The sequence below is a fragment of the Euprymna scolopes genome, chromosome 10 (assembly GCF_053919585.1).
Source record: "Euprymna scolopes isolate OS-2025 chromosome 10, ASM5391958v1, whole genome shotgun sequence".
NCBI lineage: Eukaryota > Metazoa > Mollusca > Cephalopoda > Sepiida > Sepiolidae > Euprymna > Euprymna scolopes.
This window is the reverse complement of record NC_136491.1, coordinates 20,517,509-20,540,782: the sequence shown is the minus strand read 5'-3', so window position 1 is coordinate 20,540,782 and position 23,274 is coordinate 20,517,509. Positions and strand designations below refer to the sequence as shown.

The window sequence follows — 23,274 nt, the reverse complement described above, 5'->3', positions numbered from 1 at the left end:
TTAATTATACGAGATATATATATATATATAGATATTTTTTTTTTAAGAGGCGGGATTTTAGGCTAGCTTGGATTTAATTTGCTTCCATTATGATCAATTGTCATTTACTACAAGATGACATAACATTTTTACACTAATTCTAAACATTTTTAGTTATACATTGTAAAAATTGACTTTTGCACCAAAAGTAAACAAAACAACAAATTTTCTAATTTCCAACAAACTTTAAATGGTCATAATTTGGTAACTAATTGTGCTACCAAAGTAAATTTGATGCAAACAATGACCCTCCACCAGTGGCAAAGAATATCGATCTCAGATACTTGAAGTGTTGCGTTAGACTTCTTCAATGATAATACTGTTTAGGGAAATTGGCATTTTGGGGGGGGGATGGAACGAAGTCAGCGAAAAGTATCTTCGTCTTTGACGCGTTTATCTTCATGCCCACTTGGGAGGCATAAGCATGCATGCCGTCAACTGCTACGTGTAGGTCTTCGAAGCTCTCCCCCAATATGGCAATGTGATCAGCAAAGACCAGGAAGGTAAGAGAGAAATTTCAGCCAACTTCGACAAGCAGGAAATTTGCGGATGCATGGTCAATGATCCAGTCCATGGCATAATTAAGCAAGATAGGCGAGAGAACACAAGCTTGTTTAACTCCAAAGAGCATGTCGAATGAACCATAACAGTGTACTTTGGCGCAGGTGGAGTCGTAGCATGCTTTCAGAAGATTGACGAGCTTTGTTGACATGCTGTCTGTGCGCAAGATGTTCCAGAGAACTAAAGCTGCTGCATAAGTACCACCATAACTAATTTGGTTAAGGATCAAAAACCGACCTTCTGCCTAACTACTTTTGTGGTGAGGCAAGTAATGTTTTTTTTCTTTTTATTAAGCCATGGTCATAAAAAACTGTTAGCAATAGATAAAGGCTACTAAGCTAATTAGGGAATGCATAAAACTTAACATCACGATAGTTAGACAATACAGAACTCTGAAAATGTGACAATGATGCATATTCATTCACACAATCCTGAGGCAGCAGGTTCAGGACTGCTGAACACAATGCGAAAGGAGATTGCCGGTAAATCTCTTAGCAAATACCAGTGTGATTATGCAGTGGGTCTAATGTGAATGTATATTGTAGGTTTGGTCTGTTCAGTCACAGCACAGGATGATATTTAAGCATTGCAGTGGGGCAAGAACCATGAAATAATCTGTAGGCAACAGAAGCAACTGTTACATTCTGATGGGTAGACAGCAGATTTAATCCAAGCAGATCATATACTCCAAAGGGAACAGGGTTGCATCTGGGAACATGTAGTATAGTGGCACAACATCGTAGACACCTGAGAGTCTAAGAAGATTGTGCCAATTCCAGCGAACACTAGGAACCCATATTCCATGCGGGGGAAAAATTGTCTTGCAAAGCCTAGTCAAAACCTGTCGGACAAGTAATTGCTAGATATTCACAGATAGTTATAACATTTCGAAAATGGCACAAATGTGTCTTGAAACCAAATTCTACGGATAGGGACAAATAAGAAGCATTTAGGACAATACAAGCGTTTTTGCTGCGTTTTGCCATATGGACTATACGTTATTGGGTTTGTATTACTGTACAGATTCGAAAAAAATTGTCCAAAAACAAATATATAGCAAATGTTATCAAAGGCAAGATACGTTACTTTTCTACCTAACTGGATATGTGTTTAGTGTTGTTATTTAATGTAACATGTTTATTCAGCTTGAAAAACATACAGTGTTTACTGATGTATTGGAAAGTTAAAAATGGCGCCCGACTCTCTCTGACACAGTAAGTTTGGGAAAAGGAGTTAAAAATAAAAAAATATACAAAATACTGTTAAAAACTCGCTCAATATATGTTACTGTGACATGGGCTAACATATATTCGGTGGGTTTTTTAACAGTATTCTGTCTAGTTTTTTTGGGGTTCTTTTAAACTCCTTTTCCCAAACTTACCGTGTCAAAGAGAAAGTCGAGCGCCATTTTAAATTTTCCAATACATCAGTAAACACTTTTTCGAGCTGAATACATTCAATACAAAAAACATCCAGTTAGGTAGAAAAGTAATTTATCTTGCCTTTGATAACATTTGTTATATATTTGTTTTTTGACAACTTTTTCGAGTAATACAAACCCTACGTTATTTCCTAATAGCTACAAATAAATTTAGAGTCTGTTCTTAATAAAAACTAGCGGGATCTGTGGAAATCCCACAGAGGACTCGTGTAATATATTAATGTTGGCATTCTGTAAATGCTCAGCGTAAATGGAGACGCTCTGATATTATTGTAGCTCTTTTGTTAAAACTGCAAAAGTATTTATCTAAGCTAGCACGAACACCCAAAGCAGCATGGTCGTAAAGTAAGCTTAAATATATTTTAATTTTAATTCTAGCAGATTTTGTATATATTATTATAGTTAATGTTCTATCGATTTTTATCTTCTATCTATAAATATAAAAGCGAAAATGTGTGTGTGTGCGTTTTCATGTATGTCCAAGGAAGGCTCCTTTCTGAGAACCGATCGGTCGTCTCACAACTTCTTAAAGTTTTTTATATCGCGCCTAAATGACAATATCTACGAGCTAACAACCAGGGTCGCCTGTCTATTTAATTTGCCTGACTTTGAAAAGATAAATATTCAACAATTTTCGTTCGCCGCATGTGTATTAAGCTTTTTCGTATAATAATAAAAGCGAAACGGAGCTTAAGACATCGTTCCCGGTGCGATCACCGTGAACGTCCAAAAGCAATCAGCTTTGATCAATGTGGAGTTTCTCCTTATATCAGACAATTGCTATTCAATTTGGACAATACCCTTGTTATGGGGAACTGGTTTTCCCCCCAAACATCTTTGGGGGGGGGGGGGGGGATAAAAATAAAAAAAGCGTTCCCGCAGTAAATAAAATGCTACCTCGCAGTCAAAGTTGACCTCATTAAGTCATTAAAACGGGGGACCTCCCAATTCTAAATCTATATATATATATATATATATAGATATAAAAGCGAAAATGTGTGTATGTATGTATGTTCGCTTTTTGTGTATGTCTGCAAAAGGCTTTTTTTTGTCGGCCTTCTTACTCGGCTCGCTTCTTAACACTTTTTATATCACGTCTAAATGACTTAAGAACGAGGATTGCGTGTGTATTTAATTTGTCCGACTTTCACGCGCTATTTTTTCCAGATACTTCGATCACATGTTTCTTTCGCTTTTCAGTATAAAGCAAGCAAAAACTGGCTTGCAGTCGCGTCATCTTAAGTTTATCGCACCTGTTAATTTCATTTTATAAACGCTAAATTAAGATGCTTTTCATTCCTCTTCTCTCATGGCTGAGATGGTTAGGTCCCAGGGTTTTTTTTCCATTTCGTTTTCACCTCCACGTCAAAGGTTTGGGGTTCAAGCCCACTTTCCTACTAAAACTTTTTTCTTTTACACCTACAAACACTCGGCCAACGTTTTTATTTTAAAAACAGGGTTGTTTTGATCACCCCCCCCAACACACACACACACCTACAAACACCCGAGCCACGCCGGATACCCCCCACTAGTACTTAAATTCAAACGTGTTTCTGTTAGTACTTTGTGGTGGCCCAATGGTTAACGTTGCACGTTTTTCACACTTTAATTTCCAACTTTGCCTCAAGGATTCGAGTTTGATCCTTCATACTTATCTACCAAAACTTTTTTATTTTAACACCCCCCCCCCCCCGACACAAACACCCGGGTGACCACACAAACACACCTCCAAACACCCGGGCAACGCCGGCTACCCCCCCCCCGCTAGTCTATATATATAAAAGCGAAAATGTGTGTATGTATGTTCGCTTTTTGTGCATGTCCAAGAAAGGCTTTTTTTCTGAGAAGCGGTCAGTAGGCTCACAACTTCTTAAAACTTTTTATATCACATATAAATTATAATATCTATGAGTTAACAATGGAGGTCGCCTGTCTATTTAATTTGCTCGACTTCGAAAAGATAAATATTCAACATTTTCGCTCGCCGCATGTGGATTAGGCTTTTTTGTATAATAAAAGCGACACTAATTCTGGTGGTATTTTTTTCTGGTTGCGATCGCCGGAAATGTTTGAAAGCAATCAGATTTGATCAATGTGGAAATATTTTCCTTATATTGCTATTCAATTTGGACAATCCCTTTTTTATGGGGAGCTGCCCCCCCCCAACATCTTGGGAAAATAAAAATTAAAAAAAGCGTTCCCGCAGTAAATGAAATACTACCCCGCAGTCAAAGTAGACCTCATTAAGTCATTAAAACATGCACCTGCCAATTCTAAACAGTTAAATAAATTCAAACGTGTTTCCGTTAGTATTTCACGGGGGCCCAATGGTTAACGTCACACTTTTTTTTTTTCACACTTTAATTTCCAACTTTGCCTCAAGGGTTCGGGTTCGATCCTCATACTTCTACCAAAACTTTTAAAATTTTACCCCCCCCCCCCCCCGAGTTTTGATTTACCCAAAACCACACACCTCCAAACATCCGGGCAATGCCGGGTACCCCCCGCTAGTATATATATAAGCGAAAATGTGTGCATGTATGTATGTATGCGTGTTTGCATGTCTCGCAAAAACTTTCGATAGAGGCGACAGATTTTCACGAGATTGGTATCATTTAAGCCCGACATCTTGGACGACAAATATCGAAAAATTGGCCAAAAACATTAATTCCTTCACCCTAAACTGGACCCTTTTCTACGAGGAGGGGTGCCAAAAAAAATCGTTCCTTCATTTTCTCTCCTCCTGCTACTACGACAATGACGTCATGTTTGACCTAGTTTAAACCACCTGCAAGTGTTTTTAAAGGTTTAATTTTATCCGTTCTCAATTGCATGTCTTTTTGGCGTAGGGGTAACGTGTCAGGCTTTTTTTCGCCTTAGCCTCGATGCTTCGGGTTTAAGCCGTCTTCTCACCTAAACTTTTTTTCCTCTTTTACACCTTTTTTTTTTTTCTTTTTTCCAAATTTTTTTTTTAACAGTGTTTTTTTTTTATATTAAAACTTTTAAAATTAAAACAGGGTCACACTCTCCTACATACACACCTCCAAACACCCGGGCAACGCCGTGTACCCCCGCTAGTATATTATAAAGTTGCGATTTAAAAAAAATCGGAAAATCTTTCAAACTCTTTGGCCTAACGTTCACAGGAAACATGAGTTGGAACAATTACATTGAAGGCATTGCCAATGCCACTGCAAGAAAGGTGGGCTCTCTCTATCGTGCTAGATAACTACTAACACCCGAAAGTATCATGTACCTCTATAAGGCCACCATTCGCCCATGTATGGCGTATTGCTGCCACATCTGGGCTGGTGCATCGGCTACTAGTCTCTCGCTGCTTGACAAGGTTCAAAAGAGAGTCGCAAACCTGATAGGCCCTGAACTGGCATCTAAGCTTCAGCCTCTGTCCCATCGACGAAATGTTGCATCCCTCTGCCTTTTCTACAAGTATTTTAGTGGTGAATGCTCTGACGAACTGCAATCACTTGTGCCCGCACGACGTGAGCACTCTTGACAAACCCGACAGGCTGCTAAATCCCACCCCCACACTGTAGAGATCCCTAGATGTAAAAGATCTTTTTACTCCAATAGTTTCTTCCCCAGAACCGCTAGACTCTGGAATTCCATTCCAGGTCCCTGCTTCCCCAACAGTACTGACGTGCAGAAGTTCAAGTGTAACGTGAACCGACATCTTGCTGCCCAAATCCCTACATAGTACCCCAGTAGTTGTTGCCCCTGATAGTAGCCCCCTACACCAAAGTGGCAATTTGCCTTGTTTGGGGTGAAAATGTAATAAAAAAAATCAGCTTGGATCGGAATTAAAACTTTTGAAGAATTCTTTATAAAATTATTTATTAAAAGAAAAAAAAGGGGGGTGCTAGTGCACTTACTGATCCGCGCTATTTTTTAAATCGTATTTCCAAGTTTAATTAAAGTTTATTTTTTTTTATTATTCAATTGTAAGGTTAAAGTATAGAACACCCTCCCCATGTTATTAAGAATGGCTTTTTAAATAATGACATTATTTAAGCACGGATCAATAAGTGCACTAAGTACAAAAAAAAAAAAAAATTACTAGAGTGCCATCAGTCATAATCGAAACCGAAACTAAGATTTGGTACGACTTCTTGGTAAAATTATTTATTATAAGAAATGGAAGTCCATAACAAACGACAGTCACTCAGATGTAAGCGTGACACACAAAATAAATAACACAGACACACTATCCTATTAATATATATAAATTGTTGTCAGCAGCCTCCCTCAGAAATTTAAAAAATCAGAAAAAGTTTGATTATAGGCAAGTCCAATTGTTAGTTTGTACAAAGTGAAAACTGAAGATAATAAAAAGGTCAGTACGAAACGCGTGTCAATTCATAAGTGCTATCTTGTAAAGTAAGAAAAGTTTTGTTTTCAAAACAAATGTCACTTAACTTGACGAACTGTTGGAACGTGGACAGACGTGACACTTTCAACAATCACCTTGAAGGCATTTTATAACAATCTTTTTGTAACAAATATCGGCGTGAATAATTTTTTTAATGTACCTATGATTTGAACGACAATCCGAAGTAGAGGCCACCTTTTTTTTTCTTCTTTTTCAACAGTATCTCCAATCTCCATTCTCTCAAAACAAATAAAATAAGATGGTTATGTATTTAAATTTAATTTTTCCGATATATATTTTTTTCAACACCCTCTCCACGTTAATAACGTTATTTCAGCACGGATGAACGAAACAGGAAACACTAACCAAAAAAAGAGGTAATAACCGAGAGGATAATAAAACGGAAAATATTTCCACTCATAACAAAATGGAGTAGTTAAATACCTGGATAGAACGAGAGAATGATATGAGAATCAAAGTAGAGACCCCCCCCCCCCAAAAAAAAAAAGACGTTAGTTTGAATGACGGGTTTTATCTAGGGGAGATAACTATAAACTCAATTTTCGCTAATTGTCTTCAAAAACTTGAAAATTTACTGAAGATTTTAATTTCAAATATATTAATATGGGTACTTTTGGAGAATACGGACCGTGCTTTTTTTCCTTTTTTAATTTTTTTTTTTTTAGATTTTCAAGTTAAATTCAATTTTTACGACATCTTATTAAATTGTTAGTTATAAAACAGTAAACATCCTAGCCTCATGTTAAGAATGACTTTTTAAAAAACGGTTATTTCAGCACGATCCGTATTCTGCCATGAAATCTTACATTTATAATGAATGATTTATTGCTACCGGGCAACGCCTACTAAAACACCATGATCCTGGGCAATTCCGTTATGACCACTTTCCCCTATATAAATGTTGATAAAAACGAGATTAGGAACGGTTTTCAAAATAAAAATGCAAATTAGAAATAATTAAAGCTGTTCATGGCCGTTTCCGTTTGCAGATATATCATAAGGGACGCTATTTCCAAATTGGTGTTAGTGCACTTACTGATCCGCGCTATTTTTTAAATCGTATTTCCAAGTTTAATTAAAGTTTTATGTCTTTTTATTCAATTGTAAGGTTAAATTATAGAATAGTTACAAAACACCCTCCCCGTGTTAAGAATGGCTTTTTAAATAACATTATTTCAGCACAGATCAATAAGTGCACCAGTGGTGCAGTGGTGCACTTATTGATCCGTGGCACTGCACTAGTACCTCAAAATTTTATGTTGAATCACTGCACTAGTACCTCAAATCAGATGGGGGGGGGGACAACAAAAACTTTTGCATTCATTCATTTAGATGGAAACTTGTTTTACTAGTTACATTGAAGCCTTCAATGAAGCCTTCAATGGGTTGGCTCTCAAAATAGCCGTAAAATGTTAAACTAGTTTTGTCTAATTTGCAAAGCTATGAAAGGCAAATTAATGCACTGTATCTGTTTTCTGGGTTTTTTTTTTTTTTTTGCAGATTAAATTGCAGATTATATCCCAAAAACGGGGTCCGTAAATCCAGCCACGTTCTGGGTTCGAGGAAAGGTGGATCTGTAACCGGTGTTGTGAGAAACCCTAACCCCCTTAGAATAAACCCAGCAACATTTTCAACATGAATATAAACAGTACGAGCAAATTTTAGAGTAGCTATAACGAAGCGAAAACGTTCTTAAGGGAGAATTACATTTTTTAAAATTATAATAGTTTGAATGTTGAATTTAAAAATTCTAATTCCTTGAACTGTTTAATTTTTTTTTTTTTTTTTTTTTTTTAATTCTAATTCTTTGGGCTGTTTAAGTCGAATTTTAACTTGAAAATTATATTAAAAAAAAAATTAAAAAATAAAATAACGCGGTAACAAAAATGCATAAGCACAAGAAAAATATTTTTAATTCTTTGAACTGTTTAATTTTTTTTTTAATCTGTTGTCTATAGTAATAAATACTCGAAAATTCTTATGCTGTTTCTTTAATTCTTGAATTACTTTTTGTTTTAACTTATCTTGCCGTTTTTCTGTTGTTCGGCACTTTATTCTAAGGGGTTAGGTTTTCCCTAGACACCGGTTACAGACCCACCTTTCTGGATTTATGGACCCCATCTTTAGGATATAATCTAAGAAACATTTTTCATGTCTTATTTTTTTTTTTTTTTTTCATATAACCCGCAACCCCTATTTAGCGACATTACCAAAAAAAAAAAAAAAAAGTCAAGGAGTTCGTTTTTGAAATTAAACTAAAACGATCCGCAGAGCGCAGTCAGTACCGTGCCTGGCGAAGTGATATTCTAATTCCTTAAATTCAAAACCGTTAACTTTAAGAATGCGATTTAAATATTCAATATCTAGTTTTACCTTAAAAAAAAAAAAAGAAAAAATGAATTACTCAACCCTCGAAAATTCCTTTAAAATTACCACTTCGGTTTTCGGGGTAACTGAAAACGAAAATAACGTTTAAAGTTACGGCAAATGAGTAGTTTCCAAGATATGAAATGTTAGTTTTAAGAAGTGGGGGATCACTTTTCTATAATAATTTAAGGTAAAATGAGCACCCACTTTGTGGCCACGATTTTTTCGGTATTTCTTTTCACCCTCGGAAAATCCTTTAAAACTACCACTAACGTTTAAAATTCCAGGAAACAAGTTTCCAAGATATGAAGAAATGCACTCACTTTATGGTCACCTTTTTTTTGGGGGGGGGCTGCAGGTTTGTTTTTCGTTCTTTTTTTTTTTTTTTTGGAGGGGTATATTCAATTATACAACTTGTATAGTTTTTTGGTGCTAGTGCAGAGAGTGATCCGCGCTATTTTTTTAAATCGTATTTTCAAGTTTAAAGTTTTTTTTTTATTCAATTGTAAGTTTGAAGTATAGAATAGGTACAAAACACCCTCCCCTCCTCATGTTAAGAATGGATTTTTAAATCATAACGTCATTATTTCAGCACGGATCACTCTCTGACTCTGCACTAGTACCAGTTTTTTTAACAGGTCCTTTGCACTTTAACTGTTTTAACGTAAGTAACGCGCCGACATTAACCGAGCAGAAGAACTGTTTAATATTTTACACGCACACACACCTGCCCTAAAATGATATGATTTAACTTGAAAATACAATTAAAGAAAAATAGCACGATAACTTCTCTGCATAAGCAGCGTATAAAGTCTATCAAAAATATTTTGAATGTTTCCAGGTTAGTGACCTGATTTTTTTTTTTTTTTTAAACGTCCGACTCAAGTTAGACTTCGACATTTGAAAGTAATTTAGAAAAAGCAATAAAAATTAATAGAGAAAAAAAAGATGGATAAGAGGCAATTTTAACTGAAACTTCCAAAATGTTTAGACATTTAATATTTTACCTCGATCCAGAAATTGTCAATGTAGATTTAAAAAATAATAGATTTTGTTAATACTTGAGTAATATTTTGTTCGAATTGTTAGATCAAGTAGAATCCAGTGCTTAGAATTTAAACAGAACTTTTTTTTTTTTTTTTTTTTTTAATTCTAAAGTTTTTAAATTCAGTTTGGCAAAAGTTGGGTTCGGTTCAAATTCTGTAGGAGTACTGAATATTTTATTACTCGATTTGATGAATTCAGAAATATTGAAAAACAAAAAACGGAGTTGACATTTTTGGAAACTATTAGATGAAATATTTATTAATTTATATATTTATTATTATATATTTATTATTAATTTATTTTATGGGGGGGGCTGGATATTTTGGTGCGAATGCAGAGAGTGATCCGCGCTATTTTTTTTTTTAAATCGTATTTCCACGTTTAATTAAAGTTTTGTATGTTTTTATTCAATTGTACAGAATAAATACAAAACACCCTCCTCTCCCCATGTTAAGAATGGCTTTTTAAATAGCGTTATTATTTCAGCACGGATTACTCTGCATGAGTACCGATATTTTTTTTTTTTTTTTGGACTGGAGATTATAGTTAGAGTTTGTGTTATTATACACAGATTCGAAAAAGTTGTCAGTTACTTTTCTATCTAACTGGATAATTTTTTGGAATGTTTATTTAATGTAACATGTTTATTTAGCTCGAAAAACAGTGTTTAAATTTAAAATGGCGCCGGCGCCGGGCTGTTGAACACTTGGGAAAATTAGTTAAAAATAAAAAACTATACAAAATACTGTTAAACCTCTACAATATCAAACTGTCATAGTAACATATTGAGCGAGTTTTTAACCGTATTTTGTATATTTTTAACTCATTTTCCCAAAATTCCAGTGTTCAGCAGAGTCCGGCGCCGGCGGGCCGGCGCCATTTTAAATTTTCCAATACATCGGTAAACACTATGTTTTTCGAGCTGAATAAACATGTTACATTAAATAAAAAAACACTAAACACATATGCAGTTATGTAGAAAAGTAACTTATCTTGCCTTTGATAAGGTTTTTTTTTTTTTTTTTTTTTTTTTTTTTACAACTTTTTCGAATCAGTGTATAGTAATACAAACCCAAAATTGGTGCAAGCACCTGCGGCGATAAACACCGAAATACATCTCGAGATCAGTAGTACAAACGAAACATGAAAACCGAAAAAAAAAAAATCTGAAAAGGAAAGTTTGAAATGCTAAGGTGGAAGCCAAGTAAAAATTTACCCTTGCTTTTAACCACATTTTCGTTTTGCTTATAGTAAAATAAATAAATAAAATATGCCTGATTTTTTTTTTTTTTTTTTTTTTAAAGAATCACCAGTCTCCAACTTGGGTTAGAGTTAATTCCAAAAGCGTTCTCGGAGCATTCGATAAACCCCAAAACCACTAAATTGAAGATGGGAGTGATTCTATAATAATTCCAAACGTGATTTGTTTTGGAAGTAATGTCAAAACTATGCCAAAAACCCCGTGACAGAAATATAAATTATTCAAAGTGACAAACTTTAATATTAAAATAACAATAATAATCCCGGGTTTGTATTACTGTAAACAGATTCGAAAAAGTTGTCAAACAAATATATAACAAATAGATGTTATCAAAGGCAAGATGTTACTTTTCTACCAAACTGGATATAATTTTCGTGATTTTATTCAATGTAACATGTTTATTCAGCTCGAAAAGCATACAATGTTAACCGATGTATTGGAAAATTCAAAATGGTGCCCGACTCTCTCTTTAACAAGGTAAGTTCGAGAAAAGGTGTTATAAATAATAAACTAGACAAAATACTGTTAGAAATTCGCTCAATTGTTACTGTGACATAACTTGACATATATTCGGTGGTTTTTAAATAGTATTTTGTCTAGTTTATTATAACACCTTTTCCGAAACTTACAATGTTAAAGAGAGAGTCAGGTGCCATTTTGAATTTTCCAATACATCGGTAAACACTGTGTTTTTCGAGCTGAATAAACATGTTACATCGAATAAAAACACAAAAAAATATATCCAGTTTGGTAGAAAAGTAACTTATCTTGCTTTTGATAACATATTTGTTATATATTTGTTTTTTGACAACTTTTTCGAATCTATGTGTACAGTAATACAACCCTTCACTAAAATTGAATGAAAAATTAATTTTATCGAGAAAAAAAGTTATATTACCTCTGACTTTGGGTTCGGGGTCTTTTTTCGCCAGATATACCGGCTGTAGCAAATGGATTTACGTTGGCTTCCAAACGTGGTTCTGCCTTTTTGGTTCGTTTTAATCCGGTTGTGTATCTTCTCGTTTCTCTATTCGAAGGGGAATGAGGGTCATTATTATTGTTGCCGACATTGAGCAACAACGTTTGTGGCGTGTGGGGTGTATCAAAGAGCCGTAGGGCATGAAGTCTTCGATGGGGTGGAGAAGGACAGGATAACTTATCCAGGAAACGTCCCGGGAGTTTCTTGTGGCTACGGGGTGAACAATCTTCGGCCATCTCATCGTCGTTGCCGGTAGAATCGTTTAAGTTTGTCTGGTGCCGGGTCGAATTCTGTCTTTTAATGATTGACTTGATCTTTTGAGTTTTTTTAGTATTAACCCGATTGGTTGAGTTGTCGAAATCGACCACGGCTGCTAATTCAATATCAGGGTGAAAAGGTATTGGACTACCGAATGTTGCAGTCATTGTCTTACCTAGTCGGCCTCCGGTTGTGTTTACTCTACGCTTCCAACGACATGGGCTATGACTTGGGGGATAAATATTGCCCGGTTTGGGCGATCTAGGGGTACAGAATTCTCGTGCAATAATATCGTTGAGATCTTCATCATCGTCGTGAAAATCCGCTACGATAGCGGAATCGTTACACACATCTAAAGACACCCTCCGAATGAACGAACATGAATTAGTATGTGTGTTATTGTTAGGGGAGGCGTTAACCATTGGTTTTGGAGGATTTGCTCCTTCATCCAGCATCATAATAATACTGGAATTATCACCGGTTTCCTCGTAGTAATCGTCATCCATCACTTCTTCGGCGCTTCCGCTACTGTTAAAATCCAGTGTTGTGCGAAGGCATCGTCCAGAGAGTTTGGACCAGCGCCGGGAAGGCGAGGAATGGTTAACAGTTTTCCTAGTTTGTGGCATTTTGAACAAATAAGATTAACAACAAAAACAAAAATGTTGAGAAAAATATACTTGTTTACGGTGACAAATGTGTTTTTTTTAAATTTATTTTTTAAAAAGAGATCAAACCTTTAGAATGTCAACGAAATTCGTGCGAAAAAGACAAGTGTATCGATTTGTAACTGATATGTTGCATTAGTAAATTTTGACAAACTAAACTTTTTTTTTTTTTTTTTACGTTTATTAAATTGAGATTTGGTACTTGCCGAGAAAGATACGTCACACGTTAGTCATTCGTTAATCCGAGGAGGAAAACACGTGGATCTCCGCTTCCATTCCACTGAGATGTAAGAAATGTTTAGTTTTTTTTTTTGTTTTGTTTTTTTTTTGTCGTTTTTGTAGGCGTTCTTAAAACCGATTCCACTTCTCTTGCGTCATGCAAGTATAATAAACGCACGTATACTAATAAAAAATCGTAAAATAATCGGTGATATTAAAATTTCAAATAAAAGAAAACGAAACGTCACTATGAAAACATCAGTGGCTTGCAGTGCAAAACTTGTGTTTTGGCGGGCCGTTAAAATCACGTGACTATTTTTGACTAATCACAAACAACACGATGATTCAAACTAAAATTCTTTTTCGGATTGAATTCCTACCACGTGGTATTAAAAAATGTGTTTAATTTTAAAGACTTTTCATATTTTCTATTAATAGATTTACAACATATTTTAACAACTTATAGATAAAATAATTTAGGAGTTAAATTTTTCTTAACTAAATATTGTTTGTAAACTTAGTTTGCCAGTAAAAACTTAAAATGTAACTGTAAACAACATTTGCAGTAGTTGATACCTCTCATACAGCAAAGTAAAAATGTTTGTTTTGTTTTGTTCTTAATCTGCAAAGTATCATGTATAAATTAAATTTTTCATTCATTCACTATTGCAGTTTTTCTTCTTCTCGCTGTACAAAAAAAAAAAAAAAACACTGGCGGCTGTTAACTTACAAATTTGTTTTTGTTTTTTATCCAAAAATTAATCAAATTTAGATACATTGGTTTCAAAGTTTCACTTAAAATTTGGATTTTATGCCATTTTTAATTGGAGTAATTTTAAACCGACTCTTGCCGAACTAAACTTAGGTTAGCGTTATAAAATTTTAAAAAAAAAAAAAAAAAAAACATTTCGGTTCAAATTAGTAAGAATGAATGACATTTAGTTAAACGGCTTCAGTAGTTTTATGAAAACTAAGTCATCAATTAATTTATTAAAATATAAATCCCGATTATTGATTAATTTTAAAAGAACACTTGAAATTATTTTTTAACGGATAATTTTTAAAAACTTTTTATAATTACTTTCCATCGAAATCGTTAAAATGCGTGCGGACATAACAAATGAAAAATTATTAGTAAGGAAGAGGTTATTAGCCGAGGAGGACCGGGGGGTGTGATACAGGAAATAAGTTAGTCATCATCCTCATGGGACGGCGTCCGGGCGTCACCCTACTATTTATAGAAATTACTTATCCATCTTTCTGGAATACCCCCTCCCACCTCTCTTTTATTAACTTAGAACATTTCGATTTCTTGATATGTACCTATTTACTATGCCTCCCCACTAGACAGAGTTAGACACCAGGGTCGTTTTTTTAACGTGGAGAAAAGGTACAAAAATAAAAATTGTCTCAGTCGTGAAGGATTTCTCCTCCGCCGAAAGAGAACAAGAAATGGAAGTGCAAGCAGCGCAGCGCCGCAGCAATGAAGAACAGATACTACACTTTCATCTTGACCAAAAGGCCAATATGTAGATGTTGTTTTTAATATTTCTATTTCATTTTTTATTATTAAATAAAAATTTGAAAGCGGGATGATTTTTGTTATTTCCTATTTCAGTCACGTAAATTATTTAGAATGTCTATTTACTTATCAGGAGCAGAGTTAGACATTAGGTCGATTTTTTAAACGTGGTGAGGAGGGATCCATTTCGGTACTTGTACAGTTTAATCAAGACATTAAAAAATGAAAATATTGAAAAAAGTTATATTGTTTGTACGTATATGGAACAAAGTTTGGTAAATTTTCAGATTAGGTCCACCTCAACAATTTTCTTTTAAATGACTACTTTTAAAGGTTTTCGACTATGCTGAATATGTAAATAGCATTGAAATTTTGCAGAAATAAGTAGTTATCGAGATATAAAAAGTTGTATTATGCATTGCATTCTTTGTCAGCCATTTTTACGTGCGCGCGCCATAAACAAATCTACTCATCTATGACTGACACTGCACGCGCGTAAAAAAAGATGGCCGCCAAAAAATACAATGCATAATACAACTTTTTATATCTCGGTAACTAATTATTTCTGCCAAATTTCAATTCAATTTTCGTATTCAGCATAGTCGAAACCTGTAAAAGTTGTCATTTAAAAGAAAATTGTGGAGGTGGACCTAATCTAAAAAATACCCAAAGTTTTCATAGAAAAACTCACTTAATTTAATCAAGTAGTTTGTTTCTTTCATAGAGAAAATTCGAAGTTCAATGAGATCGATCGTGTCGCGGCAATCTTGTTTATTTCGTGAATGAGGCGGAGGACGCCATGGGAGATAACTCCATCATAGCTTAAAGTTTGTTAAAATTTGACGAGATTATTTTGAAACCTGGGTAGAAAAAATACGTAGATAATTTTCTTCCCCTCCCCCCCCCCCCCCACTTATTTTACAGAAGTTCTAAGCTCTTCTTCAATCCCTTTTTCATTTTGTCCTTTGTTAACCGCTTTTTCGTTTAAAGGCATTACCTCCTCGTTCGCGAAATAAGCAAGGTGGCCGACTGGCCGGCGCGTCGTGTATAAAAAATTTGGAGGAATTTTTGACACCCCTAACAGAAAAGTGCGAATAAAATATAAGAAGAACTCGTAATTTCTCTTTTTAAAATGGGTTGTTTATTTTATGTATGGAATATACTTCCAAAATAAACTATTAAAGTTGTTTAAAAAATAATAGAAATATTATTTTTTTATTTAAAAAAAAACAGTTTTTACAAAATGCCGGCGCGCCGTCATGCAGCCATTTTTTTTTTTTTTTTACGTAATGAAATGAATTGAATTTTACGAGTTAAATATTTTTCACTTTTTAAACCTTAAAAATCTATCAAAATTTTTCTATTGGTTCAATTTTTACGATATTTTCAGGGTCAATATGAAATTTTATGCTCTTTCCAATAAACTAAATATAATATTTTAGACAAAGGTTGTTTTTTTTATTCACCTACCCCCATTTTGAAATGTCTATTAAAATTTTAATAATTAATTTATGTACCAAAGTTTTATATATCACAAATTGAAGACAAAAGATCAAATAAAGAAAATATTCTAATTTAAAACAAAAAAAAAGAATTGTTTTTTTTTTTAATTTACCTGTAAAGTCCAAAGTGTAAAACCTTTTTTTTTTAAACCACGTTGATTTTTTTTTTTTTTTTTTTTTTTTTTTAATAAAAGCTCATGTTATGCTTATATCGTCAAGTAAATACCGGACGCTGACGGCAATTTTTTCTATTTCATTCAATGATTTCTTTTTTTAGATATTTAAAAAAAAAAAATTCAGTCGATAAAGAAGTATTAAAATATATCAATTGAAAACTAGTGTATTTCATTAAGAGAATTTAAAATTCTCCTCTTGGATCTTCCGACCACTCTGTTGTATCAATTAAGATAAAAATGAAATGTAATAAGTCCCCAGACGTACCTCTCCATCGTACAGTATATCGATACACTAAGGCTGATTGGGATAGCTTCCGTACATTTATATCGGATCTACCTCTGCGTTCCATATTTAAAAAGGATGTATCCTCTATAGTATCAAACCTGACGGAATGGTTAATTGTAGGTATAGACCATTTCATACCCTCAAAAAAGTTCCAGCAAAAACCTAACAGCCAGCCATGGTTCTCTCCAGAATGTGCTGCTGTTATTGCGCACAGAAATCACTTTTTCCACTGCTTCCAACGTAATAGATGTATGGAAACTAAAGCCGCTTTCAGGACTGCCAGCAACCATTGTAAGAAAATAATAAAGAATGCAAGAGAGTTGTATGCTCAGTCCGTCAAGTCCAAAGTAGCTGAGCAGCGGCTTGGTTCCCACCATGTTTTGGCAAATAACAAACAGAATCCTGAACAGAAGCGTGTGCTCTATCCCAACTATCATCGATGGCCCTGAGGTAATCTCATCAGCATCAGACAAAGCCAAACTCTTTGCCAAGAACTTTGCAGCTAATTCTACCCTTTGCGACCAAGGCCGCCAACCCCCAATATTTCCTCCTGTATCAGAAAACACGCTATGTGATATACATATATCTGTACGTGATGTTGCCAAGCTAATCAAAAACCTTGATTCCGGTAAAGCAACTGGTCCTGGCGGTATTCCAATTATAGTACTCAAAAAACTTCAACCTGAACTAGCGCCCATACTTACAAAACTGTTTAAACATTGTCTTAAGGAAAATAGTTTCCATCACCCTGGAAAATCTCATCAGTATGCCCTGTCTCAGTATATGCCAATAAGTCTCCTCTGTGCGTCATGAGTAAGTTGCTGGAATCTGTGTTAAATATAGAAGTAATCAACCATCTCAACAAAAATAACCTTCTTAGTGACACTCAATATGGTTTCCGTTCTGCTAGATCTACAGCAGATGTGCTTACAGTTATATCTCATAGGATTAGCAAATGTCTCGATGGAGGCAACATTTCTAGGGCAATTTCTCTTGACATATCTAAGGCCTTTGATAGGGTATGGCATAAAGGTTTACTTCACAAGATCTCTAGCTATGATATATGTCTTCTCAATTATTAAATCATTTCTTTCTGATAGATTCATAAGAGTAGTAGTTGAGGGGAAAAAATCAGAAGCTCACAGTATTAATGCTGGAGTCCCTCAGGGGTCCATCCTGGGCCCAACTCTTTTCCTGATCTACATTAATGATCTTCCAAATCACATCCTTACATCATTTGTAGACATTTATGCTGATGACATTACCATTTATGGTAGCACATCTAAGACAGTAAACGACCAAGTTCTCTCTGATTCTCTCTTCTCTGATCTTGAGCACGTTGTACAATGGGGAAAGGAGTGGCTGGTTACTTTTAATGCATCTAAAACCAAGCTTCTCTCTTTACATCATCAACATTCTGAACCCCATCTGGCATCAATTGAAATGAATGGCTCGCATCTTCAGGAGGCCTCAAGTTTTGACAAGCTTCTGGGCTGGACCGTTACTCCTGATCTTAAATGGAACAGGTGCATCAAATCTGTTGCCAAGGCCGCTGGAAAAAATGGTGGGATCTTTCTATCGATCCAGTAGATATCTCACTGCTGATGCAATTCTCTATCTATATAAGAGCCAGGTATGTCCAAGGATGCAATACTGTTGCCACATCTGGGCAGGAACTGCTAGAAAGGACTTCTGCCTTGATAGAGTTCAAAATAGACTTCGTAGCCTCGTAGGAGATGTCCTTTTCTCTTCCCTGCAACCTCTATCTCACAGAAGAGATGTTCCGAGTTTGTCTCTGATGTATCGTTATTTTCATGGAAAGTGTTCGACTGAGCTTTAGTCTATGGTCCCCCCTTGCCAAACTTTCACAAGAAACACTCGTCTAGCTGAAAACACTATCAATAATTCCCCCCACTCTTTATCTGTGCCTAAACCTAGATTCCATGAACAAAGCTTCTTTCTTAGAACTGCACACCTGTGGAATTGTCTTCCGTTTTCCTGCTTTCCGGCTGACTACAATATGGTTGTCTTCAAGCCTAATGTAAACAAGTTCTTGATGAGCCGTTCCATATAAGTTAACAAATTTACCAAATTTCCATTACTAATGATTACTATATTGTCCAATTGTCTACTGTACACTCTTTAACCCTTATCCTCGAGTGGCCTCTTAGCCTTGATAATGTGGTAATGCCTGTGTAAAAAAAAAAAAAAATCGGTGAACTGGATTTGTTGTTTTAGGGGAAAAACTTATAAGTGAATGTGTGTTTCTTTTTAATTACAGAGGACGAAAAATACTAATTTGGGTTAACACACGCAATAAAAAAGAGACATTATTTATGTCCCTTTGAAAAATCCATATTTGATAAATTTCATAGTAGCAGGAGGCGCTCTTTTAAGCTTGGCACAAAACACATTAAGAAAATGCGATTTTCTACAACCTTCACTTTAAAAAATCCTTGTATTTAAAAAATACATGGAATTTAAAATATAAATATGAATAAATTTGGAACAATGAAGAATGGAACTAAACATTCAATAGTATTTTTTATAGGTGAGTGATTTTTTGGAATTTATATCGATTTTTTTATAATCGACGTAAGTTAAATTTCATTTATTTTCTTTGAATCTTTTTAAAGAAAACAGATTTAAAAAACAAATATTGCATAATTTGCTATTAAACCTGTTATTTTTTTTTTAATTTTGTCTTTGCCCCTTTAATTGAAAAAAGCTAGGGTTTGATTTACATTTTTCAAATAGTTATAAGCTTCAAAAAGATAGTAAGTTGAATTATTAGTTCTTATCCGGTCATTTTTGAATGGTCGTTTCTGATATACCTATAGCCGCGACTCGATCGATCTCATTAAAATTTGATTTTCCTCTGTAAAAAAAAAAACAACTTGATCAAATTAAGTGATTTTTTTTAATGAAAACTTCATTCCTTAACGAGTACGTACAATATAACTTTTTTTTCAATATTTTTATTTTTTAAATGTCTTCATTAAACTGTACAAGTCCATATTTATATATATATATATATATAAATAAATATCATTAAACTGTACAAGTCCATATTTATATATATATATATATATAAAAGCCAAGTAAGTCCAAGGATGGAATACTGTTGCCATATCTGGGCAGGAGCTGCTAAAAACAGCCTATCCTGCCTTGACAGAGTACAAAATAGACTTTGTGGCTTAGTGGGAGATGCCCTTTTCTCTACCCTGCAACCTCTCTCCCACAGAAGAGACGTTGCGAGCCTATCCTTGTTTTATCGTTATTTCCATGGCAGGTGCTCGTCTGAACTCCAGTCTCTGGTCTCCCCTCGCCAATCTTTCACTAAAAACACCCGTCTAGCTGAATCCACTGTGAAAAATTTCTCCCACTCTATATCTGTGCCTAAATCAAAATGTGGATTCCATGAACAAAGCTTCTTTCTTAGAACTGCACGCCTGTGGAATTCTGTTCCGTCTGCCTGCTTCCCACCGGACTACAACTTGGATGTCTTCAAGTCCAATGTTAACAAATTCCTAATGAACCGCCCCCTTAATTAAACACTTCATCAAATCTCCACACTAACGTAATGTACTTGCAATAACCCTTATCCCTGAGTGGCTTCCGGGCCTTGATAAGTGGTGATCACTGTGTAAAAAAAAAAAAAAAAAAAAAAAAAACTCCATTTCTCCCGAAAAGGGCAATCTGGGTTGAGACAAAAGTTTAAATTGCCTCAGTCTGTAAGGATTTCTCCTTCATTGACTGAGAACGAAAAAGATGAAGTGTAGCATGAGACCAGATACTAAATTTTGCATTAATTTATTTGTAATAAAGTAAATTAAACTTTTACAAATTAGGCATAAAACTAGGGAAAAGGGTAACGACCGACATCCAAATTCGTGATGGTGACGGGAGCATACAAAAAAAAAATTTTTTTTTAAAAAGTAAATAGCAACAACTTGGGAACAAATTCTAAAACTCAAAATAATAAATTTTATTTAATCAGAAGTAGTTTATTTTTATATTGGGAGAAATTCTACAATTATAACCAAGCCCCTCATTGGCTGATTGGCCACCCACTGTCTTTGTTTAAACCAATCAGATTGATCAAGATTTTAACCACTGAGAGATGGGCTTGACAGACTTTTGAATGCCTTTTCTTTTTTTCAGGCAGTTCCAGACAAGCAGTCGGAGAAGGAACATGGAACTCAACTTTCTCTGGATATGAAGCATTTGGGCACCTCTACTGATCTGTTATTAATGACTTTTCCTTCAAATGAATATTCCTTATGAACTTCTGTAATGTTAATTCTAGTCGAGAATTGAATCTTTCATCAGAAGGCATCATACCAACCCCTTTCAAACTGCTGTAATTAATGCGATCTTCGAACAGTGCTGAACCCGAATTCCAGTTCCTACTGAAGATAAAGGACTATTACCTTTCGAGGTGTTACTAGCTCTATTCAGAGGCAAAATAGGCATTTCCTTTGTTGCAACGAAGAATAAATAAAATTTGTGTCAAATTTTAGAGGTATGCTTTGTTGTAATTGTTAATTTTTTGCCATTGTCTTGGAGCAAAAACAGGTGAGAAGGAAATTCTCACACTGTATGGGGAACGTGTAACTTGTATTCAACCTGGTATGTTCGTAATCTCCAATAAGCATGTTATTAAAAAGATTAAAGTCCATAAATAAAGCGGGGGGGGGGGGGGAATGTGAATTTTTATAAGACTAAAGTCTAGAATTATAATCCAAGTGAAAAAAAAAATAATAATATTTGTCTAATCGGAAGGGTATTGGGTTGAAATCTTTTGCAATCACATCTTTTTCTCCCCCCCCCCCATTTTTTTCAGCATATATGTTGGTTTAGTGAAAATTGCCTCTTCACTTCCCTGAGTAACCATGGTGAGGATGGGTTGGATTTTAGAAGAGGTCCAGCCTTCTTGGCAGGCAAATAAATAAAAGATTCATCCAAGTAGGAAATATGATCAAAGTGAAAGCCACTCAAGTAAATCCTAACAGTAATGATTATTGACATGCACTTGCTCTCTCTCTCTCTCTCTCTCTCTCTCTCTCTCCCTCTCTCTCACACACACACACATATAGACACACTCAAAAAGACTAGGATCAATCAACCAAAAAGATCACTGTTTGAATTTGTATGCTTTATATATATTTGCCTTCATTAGTTGTTGTTGGATAATAAAAGTAATTCAAATGTTAACCTTTAAAAGGAAAGAACTTCATTTGCCTTTTTACATTTTGTTAATAATGTTCACCGGCAACATACCCTCGTTGGTTTGAGGGCTAAGAGTGTACTGCTTACTCGCCTGTCATGCTGGAGAAAGAGAGGAAGGGGAGAGGGAGATGATGATAGGGGTAAAACTAACTGTGTCTGTATCTGGAGTGAGTACACCTCTCGTTAATAATGTTCACCGACAACATACATCTCATTGGTTTCGGGGCTAAGAGTGTACTGCCTACTCACCTGTCATGCTGGCTAGGGATTCGTTAAGGAGAAAAAGAGAGAAAGAGAGAGAGAGAGAAAAAAAAGAGGGAGAAGGAGAGGGAGATGATGAGGGACTCTGGATAGCAGTTTCTGGTTTGTGTCCGGTTTATGAGAAAGAGAGGGGCATTTCTTGGAGAATGGTATTATTTTCGTCTTAATTCTTGGCTTTTAGGGGTGACTCAGATTAGTCCTACAATGTTCACTGAGTGTTTTTTTTTTTTTTTTAAGTTTAATAATAAATGAATTCATTATCTTTTTTCCCATGTGACTCTCCTACCTGAAGTTCTTTGTTTTTATTTTATTTTTCTGCACTTTTTCAGGAGGTAAACTATCAGGCTTTTTATTTGTATTTTGTAGTTGTATTTTGAGTGCATTTTTGTCTGTTTTCAATGTAAGGTCTATTGAAACTTGTGTGTTATATAATCGCATACCAAAAAAGGCACCAAAACATTGTATATTGTATAATCGTCTAAATGTCGATATGTGTACTTGGGATAAAGAGTTCATCCTGATGTGTATATGTGTCACTAAATGTCTGTCATTGCTTCTTCACTATTTGAACCCTAGAATTGTTGTTGCTGTCTATTTATGACATATTCATATCTAATTGTTCATGTGCGGGCGTGTGTGTGTGTGTGTGTGATACATGCATTTTGGACATACCTTAACTTCATGCGTCGTTGATCTTGTCCACCTGGAATTCATCTTGTTCTTGGAGGGGAGGCTGGAATCTGTTTGATTCCAAGACGATGATTGGTTTTATATTGTTTTTATTTACTTTCCATGTGTCGATCGCAGAAGAATGGAAAGTGAATGTCTTTGCTTGCGTGGTTAATTCTAGGTCTCTATCTTCACACACATCAGCTCCCTCCCCAGTGAAGTGGGGGAGGACGACCTGTTAAACCGTCCGCTCTGCTCAACGACCAAACTCCAACTCTCAATCTCCAGCTAACCTGATCACGTGACTTACACGCAGATTCGGTCAGCTGACCAGCCCTTCTGGTAAACGTGTCTATGATATGATTTACCATATTTTGACAG

General features: G+C 35.1%; 1 protein-coding gene and 1 long non-coding RNA gene across 3 annotated transcripts in view; one reads left to right on the top strand and one right to left on the bottom strand.

The window, feature by feature from the left end:
* The window catches only part of LOC145285843 (wee1-like protein kinase 2), a 52,818-nt gene extending 39,208 nt beyond the window's left edge, over positions 1-13,610 (bottom strand). Inside the window, exon 1 of one of the 2 annotated variants that reach the window (XM_080134286.1) lies at positions 12,023-13,610. In XM_080134286.1, coding sequence (XP_079990412.1) covers positions 12,023-12,987 — 965 coding nt within the window. In that variant the 5' untranslated portion in view covers positions 12,988-13,610. The remainder of the gene's footprint in view (positions 1-12,022) is intronic. The other variant, XM_080134285.1, reaches the window with a different exon arrangement.
* Positions 9,223-21,253, top strand: LOC145285844 (uncharacterized). The gene is made up of 2 exons (XR_013869082.1): positions 9,223-9,480; positions 20,896-21,253. It is a non-coding gene; the product is annotated as an uncharacterized LOC145285844 (long non-coding RNA).
* The last annotated feature ends 2,021 nt before the right edge of the window (positions 21,254-23,274 follow it).